Below are 16,662 nucleotides of genomic sequence, written 5' to 3'. Positions count from 1 at the left end.
TATATACAAAATTAGTTTCATTTTGGTGTGACAAGCATGATTTTAAGTATTTTAGTATGAAGTGGCAAGTTTTCTGTGTAACTAATAGTCTTGTCAATTGCCATTTCTATCTACTGTATCTTTTGACAGTTGGGAGTATTTCAGTCAAAATTGAGTTATGTTATCCACACAGTGTCACAACAGACAGTAAAATAAAGGATGAGAAAATGGAAGGAAGGTGTGGAGAAGAGAGGAAAGGGAAAGAATTTATGTTTAAATCGTAATCTGTGAATATCTCTTGGACCTAAAATAAATAAGCTGCATGTCTTAACAGCTATTATTGTACTGAAAGGAAAGATTTACCAAAAGGATATAATCTTCCTTGGTTTAGAGAAAAATTATGTTTTCAAGATGCTTAGTTTGTTAGTCTCCTTAATGAGTTGAATTTCAATTTTTTTTTTCTTAAATTTATTTGGCTTTATTTTCCATTTACTTTTAAATTAAACTATGTATATATACATATGCATATAATTTCGGTTCTAATATCTCATTGAATAAACTTTAATCATTAGGATAATATAATTTTGTTGTACTCCTATTAATTATTCATATTTATGCTTTATGTACGTAAGTTAACTTATGATCATCTGTATTACTCTTGAACTCACATCATTAAAATGATTCAATTTATCTTACCTGTATTCTTAACTATGTAGCCATACCAAAATCAACTTCTCTGTCAACAATTATCAGAATGCTAAAATTATCGGTGAGCTTTCCCTGACCTTCCAAGGCAGACTTGTTCCTTTTTTTCTCCCTCTATGTTTTAATATAACATTTACCATTGGTATTATGGTTACATCTACTTTGGCCTAATGTAGATGAATTCATGAAAGAAAGCAATCATGTCATTTTAATATCCCTAATACCAAAGTAAGGTCATAAGTAATGTTAATTGACTAATAAATGAATGGTATATACACACGTCCTAATTCTGATTTGTAATAATTTTAGATTCAAAATAAGAAAGGAAGCTTTTATTCCAATCTCAATTATTGGCAGTAGTACACCCAAAAAAACTATTAAAAAACAATTTTTAAAGCTATAATAATTTTTAGTAACTGATCTCTATATTGCTAAAATATATTTGATGTTGTTTTTAAAAGGGCAAATCTCATATACAATGAAAAGGCGTAGGGGAAGCTAACAATTTTAAAGGCTCCTTATGTCCCAAATCAAACCAGGTTATACAGGTAGATAGGGTGCAGCTGAAATTCAAACTCAGATCTGGCTGTCTTCTAAACCATGCTTTCTCTTTATGGTATGGTTTGAAGGGGGCTGAGAAAGGTCCTATCTCAAGAATATTTTCCTAGATGATGGCTGAAATCATATCTTTAAAGTTCTGTTTATTTGAAGGTATCTAGTAGACAACATATTCAGCATCATTAGCCTTTAATCCCTGTGTGAATTAGCTAATCAGTTCCTTTAAACATCAGGAGGTAGAAGGCATAAGTCTAATATGCAGGACCCTCTCATAGGAAGGCAAGCAAGCCTTCATGGGCACTTCTGGGCAGCTTTTAGGCAATGTGTTCGCCTTGTTAGGAAAAGAGAGGAGTAAGGCTGGGTACTTGTCATCTATTAAGTATTTTCACCTTTGAGGCATCAGCTGAAATTTTGAAACAACAGAATCCTGTTCAACACGGAGTTACACATTGTTTTGTGATCATATTATTTGAGATCAAGAGATAGCTATAAGAACACAAATGTCTTTGACATCTCACGCTTGATCTAACTAGTAATGTTTCTTTCTATTAATGAATGCTCATGTCAAAGAAAGAAGTGGGCTTGTTATGTCCCAAATGATAAGACTGAAGCTTTATTTATTGGTATGTTCAGCACTATCTGAGATGTCAATATAGTTAATGGCAAAAGTGAGGCACGATGCTTGCCAAAGCACCGTTACGGAATAGTCAGGGCGGAAACTTGGTTGGGAAGGGAGAGGTGATAAAGAGCCCAATACCTAAACCCACTTTTCCCTGCCCGAGTTCAGAACAAGTTGAGAGAAAGATATATGGAGATCAACAGTATTAGTTTTATCAGCAATGAGAGCTGCATTGGAAGTTTGCATCTAAAGCAATAATAAACTTGCTTCTACTTAATTTTATAATTAATCTTCTTCCCCGTCATAAGCAAAGCAGGAAAACTGAGTCCATCCTTGTGAATCTTAAAGCAAGTGGAAGTAAAGGATATTTGCTTTCCCATAGACAGGCTGACTTTCAAGAAATGGGAGGAAGGGTCTAAACTAGGCTGGACCAGCTCCTTTCCTGATGCGCCAAACTGAGAACTCACTCCTTGTTCCTTGATACAGTGAAGGGTAGAGAGAGGCCAATGGAAACATGAGGAATAGGAAATATGTACTTCCACTGATTAGATTTATAGGCTTGATGAGGAAGCAGGGTTACAGGAAGGTTTTCATAAAAGTAGAAACTCGTACCTGTTCACAGAAGAGCAACTTGCAGCAGAAAGCTTGAAAAGACAGGAGAGATGAAATAACTAAATAAGCGTGGACCTGGAAAAGGTGGGAGAGGATGTGATGACGAGCATAAAGTTGTAGGCTGAAAGAGACGGAAGGAGAATTTTGCCTCTTAAGTCAGGAAGGAATAAAACAAGTGTAGGATTGTATATGGATACTTGTGTAGCCATGGTTGGAGGTTGAAGTAATTACTGTTTGAGGACTTCAGTATCCTGATTGATCTTCTAAAATAAACCTGAGAAGAAGCATAGGCAGAGGGCTGTTTAGGGGCTCGGAGGGATTAGGTAGATTTGAAGTCCACAAATATGTAGTATCTCCAGCCTGCCTGGTTATATGATTTATTCCAGCAGTTAGCAGTAGCCTGAGCTTGTAAGCATGCAGAATAATGGTAACAAGAGCTAACATTCATTGGAGGCTTACTGTGAGCCAAGTGTTCTTCTGATTCCCTTACATGAATTACCTCTCTTAATTCTCATATACCACCCTATAAGGCAGACAGTTATCCCCAATTCATTGATGCTGCCCAGAGAGATTCAGTAAGGACCCAAGGTCAGTGTTAGTATGTGATGGTCTAGACCAGAACTCATAATCACAATGAGTACACGATACTACCTCTTTTAAAAAATTAGCATTTATTGAGTGCTTTCTTTGTATTAGGCACTGTTCAGAGTGCTTTAGCTGTATTAATGTATTTAAACTTATACATGACCTGATGAGATAGTTCTGTTATTTCAGAGGACATACCCATGTTGCTGTGAGGTTAAGTAATATAGGCTAAGATCACAGAGGAAATAAGAGGTAGAGTTGGGAATTCAGATTTAACTAATTAACCACTAAGTTATATTGTGCCGTTGAATGGATTCTGGTTTGGGGCATGGCCAGGTAGATACGACAGGATGGTGGATGTTAGGGACTTGAGTCATTAAAATAATCAACCATGTGACTCATATTAGTAGGAGAAAAAGTGAGGGCAAAAAGGAGACAATAGATTAGGAAAAACTTGAGGGATCCCTGGACTTGAGATCTTTAGGGAATCAATCTTATGGTCAGTAGAAATAAGAATGTGAGAACTAGTAGACTAGAAAGTTAAGAGGGTGAGATATTGGTGTCTAAGCTTACTGAATTTTTAACACAGAGCGAGTCTGGACGACAGGTTTTTGTAGGGTATGGCTAACATTGTGTAAGGGTGAAGGTCAGTGAAGGTGAAGGAGTCAAAGAACTGTGAAGATAAACTATTGGGATGGTTGTCCATCTGTATATGAAATCACCTAAAATTATGCCAGAACACATAGTTGAAGGGAAGCCTGAACCACATGCCAAAGGCTATCATGAATATGGGGGGAATGACCAGCAAGTCTGGGACATAAGGAGGGACAAAAAAGAGATATTCAGACTGCAAGAAGGTAGATCTGACAGTGGTTTGAAAGTGACATTGGAGAAATGAGATGATGCAAATCTCTCCCTGGTCACTGTGATACAGGGAAATACTGAAATGTTTTGCTCAGTAAGGCAGCAAAGGAAGTGGTGCTCTCGAGAAGAAGGCAGCTTCAATTGTAATAAAAAAGGTGGAGAATGTATTTATTGAAAAGCTTGAGGGCATAGGGAAGTGGGTTAGCATAGACCGGAGACCAGACGGGATCTACAGGGCAAGGCAGAAAGAATTATAGGCAAGGGAATCAGGAGTGTTGGGAAGAATAACAGGGTTTTGAGGATGAGTATACCAGAAAATGTAAAGGAGAGCTGTGATTAATTTAGCAGAAATTTATTTGGGCATAATCAATTTGACCAAAAAACAAATAGACAAATAGTTGCTTGATCCAGCTATCTCCTATTATGGGGAAATTTAAGTTGCTGTGCTTATGTTTTTATTTCAGTTAGCACAGTGATATTATAGACTGGAAGTGAATTATGGATTAAAAAGTACAAGGGCAGCACTATTTCCTCAAATTTTGAAAAAAAAAAATCACATACAAACTTGTAAAACAACTCAGTAGTACACCCAAAAAAGTAGAGACGACTATTATTCGTTTTAGACCAGATCAGTTTTTTTCATCAAAATATTAATTGGCCAACTTCTTTTGAAAAAATTACTTTTCTGCTAATTATTTTGTGGCCAAATTATGTTACCCCTGGACAGGCTTACAGTTTAAGTAGTAATAAAAGATAGTAGGGTTGTAAAGCATATTGGATGGGATTTTCCAGGCTCCCTACCATGGAGGAGACCAGAGCAAAATAGGAAAGCAAAAAAGATAACCTAAAAAAGTTAAAATAAAATTTTTATTGGAGATAACATACAGAAAAGTAAAAAAATCCTAATCACCCAGTTCAATTGTCACAAAGTGGCAGGTATAATCTGTACCTAATAGGTACTAATTAATAGTTTCCATACAAGAAGCCACAGGTCTTCAGAACAAAACTACGCGAGAGCACAGTGATCTGAAAATGAGGTGGTCTTTAAGATATGGACACAAGACTGTAGCCAACCAGATTAAGGCAACATAGCATTCCATGCCCATGAGACAGTCAGTCCTATACTTTGATAAAATTTAAAATGACTTTCTCTTGTTTGCTTAAAAAAATCCTTCTTCAAAGACTCGTGGGATAGCAGTTTTTTGCAGAGCCCCATAGAACACTGGGAATAAAGTGTGACAAATGCTCCATTCCACTGGTACATTTTCTTTAACAAAAGAAAATTTTCATTTACTTGCCTGTTTCTATAATGCCAAGTATTTTTCTTTTAGCAACTAATTGTCTTGGAAGTCATCTTTTAAACCCAAACTATGGAATCATTTTCAAATCAAATCATCTGTAGAAGAACCAAGCAAGGGAAAACTCTAGGTTTACAGAGAGAGTAGAAAAAAGGTGTATAATGGAAGGTTTCTAGGGGGATGGTGGTCATAAAAACATCCTTCACTATGTTTCTTCTATTTTCCGTAGGGGATGCAGGCTTCATTTGTGTGTATAATGAGCCAGCTCAGAATGTAGGGAAATTGTGTATCAGAGGAATCACAATAGGCAGTTTTCAGATCACTGTGAATGGAGTTTCCACTTCCACTGCTCTACTGAGAATAACTCTTGATCGGGTCACCCAGGAATCTCCGAATTATAAATTCATGTGACCTCTCAGAGGTTTGCACACTACTCACCACACCAGTGATCTTGTAACCTTCTTTGGCCTTAGTGACACTATAGTCAGCTTTTCCTTCCACTCTTTGGTCATTTCTTCTCACTTTTCTTCAATAATTCTTGTGTATCTTGTTTACTCTATCATATGAGGGTATATATAGTTTTTTTTAAATATCAAAGTTATTCAAGTTTCTGTTCCTTTGTACATCGTCTTGTTGTTTTCTGGGAATGTCTTTCCTCACTTTACACACCAAACAAATCCCTTCTCCTCTTTCATGATCCGGCTCAAACACCAGACATCTTACGCCCACAGAATGGTCTACTCTCAGGATGGCTATCTCTCCATGTCAACACTAATTTCAGTATTTTATAATTATTTATAAACTATCAAGGCTGTGACTCAAATGGAAAGACAGAAAGCAAAGCCAAAGCTGGAGAGACTGCTAAGGTGGCAGTCAAAAGAGAAGGTAAAGGAAGCCACACTGGTGGTGGGTAGATGGGGTTTGCTGCAGGTTGGGGAAAGGAGAAGGTCTAGAGAAATTACCTAAGTGGGAAAACAAGCCACCTGCATCCAGTTCTTGCAGGAATCAGTAAAAGACTGACCTGACATTTACAGATAAAGAGAGAAAGGAATTGTTTAATGGGGAAGATTTCCCAGAAAATCTTTTACAAGAATTCTTTCTCAGAAATTCTTTCAAAATGCAATATGGTTAAAGGGAAATCCTGACTGGGGAAAAAAACCAAGATATTCTTTCAGTCCCAAGATTTTTTGAGTCATCATGATATTGCTATATTTTGGAAGCCTCAAACCAGCCTCCACTTCTTTTTTCTTCCTCACGTTCAATGGATTACAGTATGATTTCTGCCACAAGAACAGAATCTGCTTCTGCAGAGGTCACCTGTCACCCTCTAATTACCATTCCAGGTGTACAGTGTCTGTACTCATGCTGTTCCACCCTCCCTGACATCTGACCCCGGTGACCTCCTCCATGAAACCACCTTCTCCCTGACGTCCTGCCCCCCCCGCCACCCCGCTGTTCGCTCTTTCCATTGCCCTTCACTTCATGAGCTTCCCTTCTCCCCCTTACTTCCTATATACACATCACTAAGACTTCTTGGGAAAAAGTCCCTCAGTCTCTATTCTCCCCTTCAGTGACTCCATCCATTTTCACACCTTCAGCCATTTTCATTCAGAAAACACTCCGGTTGCTAGCTATGACCTCTTTCCTAAGTTCCAGACTGCTCCGACAATGCCACACTGGACCTTTCAACCTGAATCCTTTGTGGGAAGCTCAGTCCTAACATCCCCCAAACAGAGGAGAATATTCCCACATAACTGCTCTTCTTGTGAACTCTTGCTGGGGTTCTAAAGGCAAGATTTTCTGTAACTCCACACTCCCTTATATTCTTCTTCTTCTTTTTTTTTTTTTAAACATCTTTATTGGAGTACAATTGCTTTACAATGGTGTGTTAGTTTCTGCTGTATAACAAGGTGAATCAGCTATACATATACATATATCCCCATATCTCCTCCCTCTTGCATCTCCCTCCCACCCTCCCTATCCCACCCCTCTAGGTGGACACAAAGCACCGAGCTGATCTCCCTGTGCTATGCAGCTGCTTCCCACTAGCTATCTAGTTTACATTTGGTAGTGTGCCTTATATCTTGATTAACCTATTATCCATGTCTTTTGATTCTGTTTCTATAAAATACTCCCTGTCTATGTCATTCTTCTATTTCCACTGGTCTTTCTTCTTACTTCTGAATAAACAGGCTTTGCTTCCTTTTACAGCCTTCTGGTCATATATCACTTATTCAGATAAACATGGATTGATTGTCTACTCTGAGCCAGGTATTGAGATGGGTAATAAATCAGGGTTCTCAGCTCTTCTTTAAAAACAAAACTAAGATAATGCCTAGACACGTGCTTCAAAGATTCCACCTGAGTTGATCTAGAGTGGAGCTTGGACATAGTAGTTTTCAAGTTGCCCAAATGAACTTAATGTGTAGCCAGAGTTGAGAACTACAAACTTAAGTATATAAACGTCAGGAAAATGGGCGTTATTCTTACCCTGATGGAGCTTAAATTCTAGTTGGGGAGATAGACATTAAAGAACAAATAGTCATATATGTGAATAACTTAAAGTGATAAGTGCCATGAAGAAAATGAACAGGGAACTTTGGGAGAAATAATATAGTAGGACAATGTGTATGGGGTCACAAAAGGTCTTTCTAAAGGAGTGATATTTAATATGAAGTTTTAAGGATGCGTATAATTTGGCCAGGCAAGTAAGCAGATGGAAAAAACATTTTTGATGAATTTGAGTCATGGAAGATCCTGGCATGTTTTGAGGAAATGAAAGAAAGCCAATGTGGATGGTGTGTAGTGACGGATGGTTAGAGTGGCTTAAATGAAATTGGAACAGAACAAAGGACTTTGTTAAGAACTTGTTAGGTTTTCTTAGGTGCATTGAAAAGCGATTTATAGTCTTTTACTTCTTATGATTTTTTTTGATGTGGACCTTTTTAAAGTGTTTATTGAATTTGTTACAATATTGCTTCTATTTTATGTTTTGGTTTTTTGGCCATGAGGCATGTGGGATCTTATCTCCCCAGACCAGGGATCGAACCCACACCCCCTGCATTGGAAGGCGAAGTCTTAACCACCAGACGGCCAGGGAAGTCCCCATTTATAGTCCTTTAGGGACCAAAACAATTTTTTTTTTTGTAGTTATTACTCTGGCTTCCCTGTAGAGGGTAAGAGGGGTTCAAAGCAGAGCAGATGGAGGGGAACTAAATCTAAGTTTGAAGCTTGTTTTAGGGTAGTTTTAGGTTCGCAGCAAACTGGAGTGGAAGGTCTAGAGATTTCCACGTACCTCATGCCTCTGTACATTTCTTTATCTAGATTTGCCTTTTCTGGACAGTTTATATAAATGGAATTATGCGATATGTGGTATTGCATCTAACTTCTTTTATTTAGCATAATGTTTTTGAGATTCTTCCATGTTATAGTATATGTATTTCATTTCTTTTTATTGTTGAATAGTGTTCCACGCTATGGGTAACTACATTCTGTTAATTTATTAACCTGTTGATAAACATTTGGATTACATCGAATTTTTGGCATCTGTGAATAATGCCGCTATAAACATTTGCATGCAAGTCTTTGTGTGGACATATATTTTCATCTCTCTTGTATCAATTCCCAGGAATGGGATTGTTGTGTTATATGTTAAACATGTGTTTAACTTTTTTAAGATAAGCTTTTTTTCTGAGTAATGTTAGGTTCACAGCAAACTCGAGCGGGAAGTTGCCATATAAAGTCAGTCCTCCATATCCTCAGATTCTGCATCCATGGATTCAATCAACCATGGATTCAAATATTCAAAGAAAAAAAACCCAGAAAGTTCGAAAAAGCAAAACTTGAATTTGTTGTGCATAGGCAACTGTTTACACAGCATTTACATTGAGTTAGGTATTATAAGTAATCTAGAGATGATTTAAAGTATTGGGGTGTGTGTGAAGATTATATGCAAATACTACGCCATTTTCTATAAGGGATTTGAGCATCCTCGGATTCTGGTATCTGCGGGTTTGGTGGGGGGGATCTTGGAACCAATCCCCTGAGGATGCCAAGGGACGACTGTACTGTCTACACCCCTCCCACATCATTACCACCCAAAGTCCATAGTTTATATGAGGGTTCACTCTGGGTGGAATATTACACCCTACTCTCATCTTGCTTGTATGGTTTCTGAGGAAAAGTAATTCTTGGATGTAATTCTTATCTTTGCTTCTTTATAAGTGAGGTGTTTATCCCCTCTGCTTCTTACAAGATTTTTTATCTTTGATTTCTTTAAGTTTGAATATGATATACCGAGGAGTAGGGTTTTTTTCATTTTGTTTTGCTTTGTTTTGTTTTTTGGCGTTTATCCTGCTTGGTGTTCTCTGAGCTTCTTGGATCTGTGATTTGGTGCCTGACATTAATTTGGGGGGAATCCTCAGTCATTGTTACTTCAAATAATTCTCCTATTCCTTTCTTTCTTCCTTCTCCTCCTGGTTTTCCCATTATGTGTATGGTAGACCTTCTGTAGTTGTCCCACTATTCTAGGACATTCTGTTACATTTTTGTCAGACTTCTTTTGCTTTGCTTTGCTTTTCCATTTTGGAAGTTTCTGTTGATATATCCTTTCCTCAGCCATGTCTGGTCTACAAATAAATCCATCAAAGGCATTCTTCATTTCTGTTACAATGTTTTTGATCTCTGACATTTCTTTTTGATTCCTACTTAGAATTTCCATATCTCTGCTGGCATTGCCCATCCATTCTTGCATGCTGTCTACTTTATCTGTTAGATGCCTTAACTTATTAATCATTGTTATTTTAAATTCCTGGTCTGATAATTCCAATACCCCTGCTATATCAGAGTCTGGTTCAGATGCTTGCTCTGTCTCTTTCAACTGTGTTTTTTGCCTAGGTTTCCACTGGGTCTGTTTCTATACGCTTCGTGCACCAGTAGGGCCTGCTTCAGACTTTTACCTTCTAAAGGAGAATGTGAAAATCAACAGAGTCACATCATATGTAGAATTAAGTGCAATCTTGCAACCTTCTAGAATTTGGCCTCAATTTATCTTCACAAGCTCATTTCTGACTATAGCTTCATGCTTAAACTGGCCAAAGTGATGTTCACTGAACAGTGGCCTATGTTTTCCCACAAATATGTCTTTGCTTTTACCCTTCCCTTAGCCTGGACTACCTTTCTTCCTTTTATTATTGCCAAAATTCTACCCATCTTTAGAACAAATTCAGATACTTTTTCCACAGAGTTTTCTAAAGGGTATATACCTTTACTATAACCTTTGCTGTATACTTCTTTTAAACAGTTATTAGAGGACACTTACTACAGGCTGTTTGTGTTATTGTCAGTCATAAAATCATTCTCCCCATGCCCCCTCCGAGAACGGCTTGATGGGAGTGGTCACTTTTTATTTATCTCTGTACCCACCTTAGATCCAGCAAAGTGTTTCTAAGTTAGTAGATGTTCAATATTTATTGAATTAAATTAATATATAGAGAATGGTATCTTATTTAAATTTCTTCATTTTGATCAACATTTGATGAGAATATTTTAACATATAATAATGATGAGGATATCCGAATGATTTATAAAAATCATTTGTTAACCTAATAAAGCCGGCTATATCTGGGGGTCTGCATTTAACGTACCCCCTCTATAATTTGACTGAAGACATTTAAACATTTTATTTCTTAATGGGGTGAAAGACGAGAAAAAGCATTTGTAGTTAAAAAAAAACAAACTCTTGCCTTAGATAGATAAGAATCATACCAAATGTATCCTTTGTGAATCCCTAATGTTTCCATGAAATTTTTATTCCTTCTGGGGCGCTGTATCTGAGAGTTAACATGACTGTTGTCTGTATCTGAGAAATGACCATGTTTCCTTTTAGTTCTCAGCAAGAGTAATTGAATGTAGACTATCTTACTAAACGCTGGCCTGTGACAGTGTGTTAACACTCTGTCTCCTAACGGCAGGGCAATTATTTGCTGAGTGGGATTTTTATAAATCCCCTGGCACTAGTATGTCCCGATAATTATGATGAAGAGCATTGGTCAGTGTTGATTCAGCAGTCCCCACCCCGGCAAATATTTCATTCGCAGTTCCCTGGCCCACTTCCACTTTTCTAGTTATTAGAGACCTTTACTACTCTTCTGTGCTTGCGTAGTGTCTTATATTTTAAAAGCATTTTTTACTAAAACTTAGAACTCAAACATATTTTAGACAGCCCTCCATTTAGAATTGTTCATCTCTCATGATATTCACAAAATCTGGTTCATGGGGCAAGAAAATACTTTTTTAAAATCTTATTTTTAATTGAAGTATAGTAAAATTTACAATGTTGTATTAGTTTCAAGTGTACAACAAAGTGATTCAGTTATACATATTATTTTCCATTATAGGTTATTACAAAATATTGAAGGGAAAGATACTCAATATTTTATAATAACTTATGAGGGAAAATAATCTGAAAAAGAATATATATATATATATATAACTGAATCACTTTGCTGTACACCTGAAACTAACACATTGTAAATCAACTATACTTCAATAAAAAAATTTTTTTTTAAATTGAGTATAGTTCCCTGTGCTATACAGTAGTTCCTCGTTGTTCACCTATTTTATATATAGTAATGTGTATATGAAGAAAATACTTTTTAATTTTGTTTCTTTTTGTGGCAATCAGTGACTCCTGTTTGCTGTGTAATTGTCATTTGCAAAAGTAAAACTTGAATTCTCCCACCTACCCTGTAGAGTTCTTCATTCCTGGAATAAGCAGTTACTTTGAAATCATGAGAAATTACTGTTTCTAATCTGATAAAATCTGAAATTGAAGCACTAGTAATCGTGCTATGGGAGTTATAGGTGTACCTGGTCCTGTTTCAAATTCTTATTATTTTACAGAAACTCGTTTTAAAAGTAAACCTCAATAACAAAGAGAAGAGAAAAAATTAGACTATGGCTTCCCGCAGGCAGTTACAAAATAAAGGTCAGTGTATGAGTGGAAAATGACCATAAAAACATTCTTCATGAATTACAGCAGTAGATGCTCCAAATACAACAAGTATATCCATTTGTTTTCAAGTCAACTGCATTTTTTAAAGTACTTTCCCTAGAATACTTCAGTAGAAGAATAAAAACTAAGAAGAAAAGAGCCAACTGATATGATAGATTGTTAGAAATATGGAATGGTTCAAAATATTAATGTAATGCTAAGGGTGACCGGGTAACAAATGGTACATTTGCTCGCTGTTCAACCTGGCATAATTAATATTCTAGGTCATGCTTAAGTTCCCATGATGGAAGGTCTGAAGGGGGGAAATTCAAGAAAAATATATATCTATTATATAACTCATTGCCTTTTTTTTTTTTTTTTTTCCTTTCATTTTGACGAGTCAGAATCATAGCCTTTAAAAAAAATCAGTGCTTTCACACCTCATTTGCTGTATTCACCACTGGGCCACCAGTCAGCAGCCGGGCCTGATACAGGGAGGTCAGTGAGAAGCTATTAGCAGAGTTCTCTCCTGAGATTTCTTGGGTCTTATTGAGTTGAATGTTAGCATGACAGTACTGCAAATAACTCAGTTGTAGGCTTTTTTTTTTTTTTTTTTTTTAAACAGTTAGCACAGATTTCCCCATAGTGTTGGTCACTCTAGAAAATTATTGCTGAAAATGAAGTCCCCAAAGCTAGCCTGGCATTAGCCCTTCTAAGTTGTGAAAAATGTGAAAACGGAAAAATATGTCATAGTCCCCGAGGATTAACTTTGTCTTCTGTGACTCATAGTAATACTTTTTTAAAAATCCATAGCAAACCATTATTCACAAAGTGGCTTACAAATTAATGAAATATAGCAATTGAGACAATAGTTCGGGTTGTTTTGTTAACTTAAAGAAATAATAATTAAATGGATACTATGTTAATATAAGTAGATAGGGTCTCTGCTTGCTGAAGGGATTGAGGGGCGCTGGACCGTTTTCATTGACAAAAGTTAGCCAAATGTATTAAATTAATTTCTAAAATACTGACACCTTGAAGATTTTAAATGATACATTTTCCATTCAATTAAAATATATTTTCTATCTATATATGATTTAAATTGCAAAGAGAATACACATGAGGAGGTCTCCATATAGGTTGCAAAATATAATTTAAGAAAGCTATCATATCTACTGATCTATTTGCATTTCCCATCTAGCCTATGTATACATGTGCATGCAAATGTGAAGGAGATCAAGGAAAATTTCTAATGGGGGTAAAGTTAATAGCTGGTAGCAGTTATTCAGGTAGATATTTTTAAATGGTAAATTATAATCTAGTTATATTGTATGCATTTTACCATTTTAATCTGTAAGATTATGGAAATGATAAACTAACAGACTTCAGTTAATTAGGTCATCACTAAACAGAATGGTATTCTCTTATATCTCTTTCATAGACTATATAGATTTAGTTCTATTTTATGTCAGAATAGTCTTTTTAGTATAATACTTATTGTTTTTTTCTCATTACAATTGATATAGTCTCATCTTAGAAAATCACCCTAAAAATCATCTTAAAAATTACCATCCACTTAAAAACTACTGTCCACCAAAAGCTATTTTGAATACATGTGTATTAATTTTCTTATATTAACATCATTAAAAATATCTGTTTACGTGTCCACCTTGTTCTGTATTTAGTATTATAGTAAGAGAATGTTAACATGCCATTAAAAATGGCTTATACAATGCCTATAATGTTTCCAATACTTTTATCTTATGTAAATTGTATAGGGAAAAAAGTCTCAAAGAAGAGCCAATTCAAGAAAAAATTTAAATAGGTAAATATATTTACATTAACTTTTTCCTTAGCGTAGGAAAAATTTGAGTTGGAGATGACTCAGTGGGTCTGTGATAATTTAGTTCTACATCACAATGTATTCAAAAGCAAATTAAACCTGAAGTGTTAAGAAAGATGAAAAGGATATAATCTATAACTTTGAAGGAAGTCAATCAGATTTTGAAATAAACTCAAACATTTTACTAAAATATTTATGCGGCTCGAGAAAGTAAGAGTAAAGTAGAGACTTTATGGGCCTTTCTGAACAGTGCATTGTTTTTCTTCATAAGCATTTAGCATTCATTTTTTGAGTGTCTACTATGTGTTAAGCACTTTGCTAGGCCCTGGAGATGCAAAAATACCTAAAATACAGTCCCTGTGCTCCAGAGGCTTGCTTTGGGAAGATGGACACACACAAAGATAATTTCGAAACAGTGTAATAAGTACTGTGATAGAGTTGTCCCCAAGCTATTAAGGAAGCATTGGGGATAAGACACGGAATCTAGCCTGAGTTGGTATTTGATAGAGGTTTATACTTACTGAGGAGTTAGGCTAGAAATATAAAATTTCCTAGGATAGTTTTTCAAAGACAACTACCGTAGGCAATCATATCACTTTGGACTTGCTTATTCCAAGAGGTAAATATAACAACCAGAAATATTTATGGATATGATGGTGGCATGAGAGAAAGGCACATTTTTAGGAAAAACCAGATAGGTTTAATGGATACATTCTTTACATTAGTCTAGAATGTCTACAGAGCAACTAAACAAGTCATCCTATCGTTTAAAATATAGCTTTTCTTCATGAATATGCATTTGTATATAGGAAAGGAGTAAAAATATAGTTCTAAGCAGTTTGTATATTCAAACGTCATTGAATTTTCAGAAAGTGGAATATGCTAAACTTGAATTTAACATTTATCCTGCATACATCTATTGAACCTCCATTGCATAGCAGGCACTGTGTTAAATAAGTCTGGACTATTTTGATGCAGTGTGTGACAAGGTCAGTGATAGACAGCAAGGGTAATGTGATGATATAGAAATAATGCACCTAACCATGTGAATGCAACTCATTAAATACAGGATGTTATTTTGAATGATTGTATACATATATATACACACACATATATATACACACGTATGTTTATATATAATATATATATACATATACCAGTTTATTATTTTAAAGTAAAGAACTTAAAATGGCAGCCATTAATTAGGTTGTATAATGAATAATCTTTCAAATAATCAAATATTTATTAAGTTCATACTTTGTACCTGAAACTGGTTCAAGCATTATATATTTGAGTTTGTGTGAGTGAATGTATGACTTACAGAGCTGGTTAAGTATACATATACGTAGTTAATGGTTAGAATACAAAATGGATGCCTTAAGGGCCCGTTATTTTTTTCTCAAATACAATTATATCAAACATGCCATGTGTAGCAGGTAGAAACTATAGTTTCTATTAGTCGTTTTTAACATGTTTAGTCTTCAACCATGAATCATTCTGAAATTGTTGGTCTGGAGACAAAGTGTATTTTGTAATGTCCTTAGACTAATCTAAAGTCCACCTCTAGTTAAGAACTAGAGTTGTAGTTTAACATAGTCCTTAAACATGAAAATTTGTATGGTACAACTTTATCTTCCCTTTATTTTATGTGAAAATGAAGGATAAAAATCAAAATGATGTTGTTCTTCTTTAGATTCCAGGTATATACAACTCACCTTTCAGAAAAGATCCTGATCCATGGGAGTTGCGGTTACAGCAGGCAAAGCCTTTAACACACCGAAGACCTAAAGTGAAGCCGAAGTACTGTGTCAGCCTTAGCAGCTGGCTGGCTTGCACGAGCGCCCGGTCCTTTCCTCGGTCCGGAATTCTGCCACCCATTGATAGGAAACGATGTCAGGTGCTCATTAGTCTTTTTTTTTTTTTCAGTTTAACTTTTCTGTCTTCGTACTTTTATTATTCACTTTTTTCTTTTTTATTGGAGTATAGTTGCTTTACAATGTTGTGTTAGTTTCTGCTGTACAATGAAGTGAATCAGCTATACGTATACATACGTAAGAATTGTGTCAGTGATCGTGTTCTTTCTGTTTTCTTTAAAATGTTATTGTTTTGTCTTTGTGAAAAGAAAAGAAAATTATTTCTTTACAGAATCTAATTTTTTTTTTTTTTTTGGCTGTGCTGTGCAGCTTGTGGGATCTTAGTTCTCAGTTCAATCTCAGGGATTGAAACTGGTCCATGGCAGTGACAGTGCCGAGTCCTAACCACTGGACTGCCAGGGAATTCCCCAGAATCTAATTTTAAATAATAAAAATGAAGTACATTTAAAATATATATCAAAGAATAAATAGTTCCTTGGTATTGAATTTTATTGTTCTGGGTGTGAAATTAACACGTAGGATTTTTGGCTAGGATGTAGACTTTTTATGTAACAATACTGTAATAACTGTATTTTTTATAACCTGTTGTTGCTAGAAAAATCCTATGTATTATCAAGTTTATTTAATTCAGCCTCTCATCTGATGGTTCATATGATTCTATACAATTGTAAACATAATTTGCATGGGAGTCATTTAAAAAGTATAAGTTGGAGAATTAGAGAGGGCCCAAA

The 16,662-nt window shown here is 35.6% G+C and overlaps 1 protein-coding gene across 4 annotated transcripts in view; it reads left to right on the top strand.

Annotated features, from left to right (window-relative positions):
- The window catches only part of SPATA17 (spermatogenesis associated 17), a 268,975-nt gene that overhangs the window by 98,274 nt on the left and 154,039 nt on the right, over positions 1–16,662 (top strand). For all 4 annotated transcript variants that reach the window (XR_009499172.1, XR_009499173.1, XM_059905716.1 and 1 more), the window contains one exon: positions 15,751–15,954. Coding sequence is in view for 2 of the 4 variants with exons in the window: in XM_059905716.1 (XP_059761699.1) it covers positions 15,751–15,954 (204 nt within the window). In the remaining 2 variants the exon portion in view is untranslated. The remainder of the gene's footprint in view (positions 1–15,750; positions 15,955–16,662) is intronic.

This window comes from Balaenoptera ricei, chromosome 1, assembly GCF_028023285.1.
Source record: "Balaenoptera ricei isolate mBalRic1 chromosome 1, mBalRic1.hap2, whole genome shotgun sequence".
NCBI classification, from domain to species: Eukaryota; Metazoa; Chordata; class Mammalia; order Artiodactyla; family Balaenopteridae; genus Balaenoptera; species Balaenoptera ricei.
Note: the sequence above shows the minus strand (reverse complement) of the source record. Positions and strands in the feature narration are given on the sequence as shown.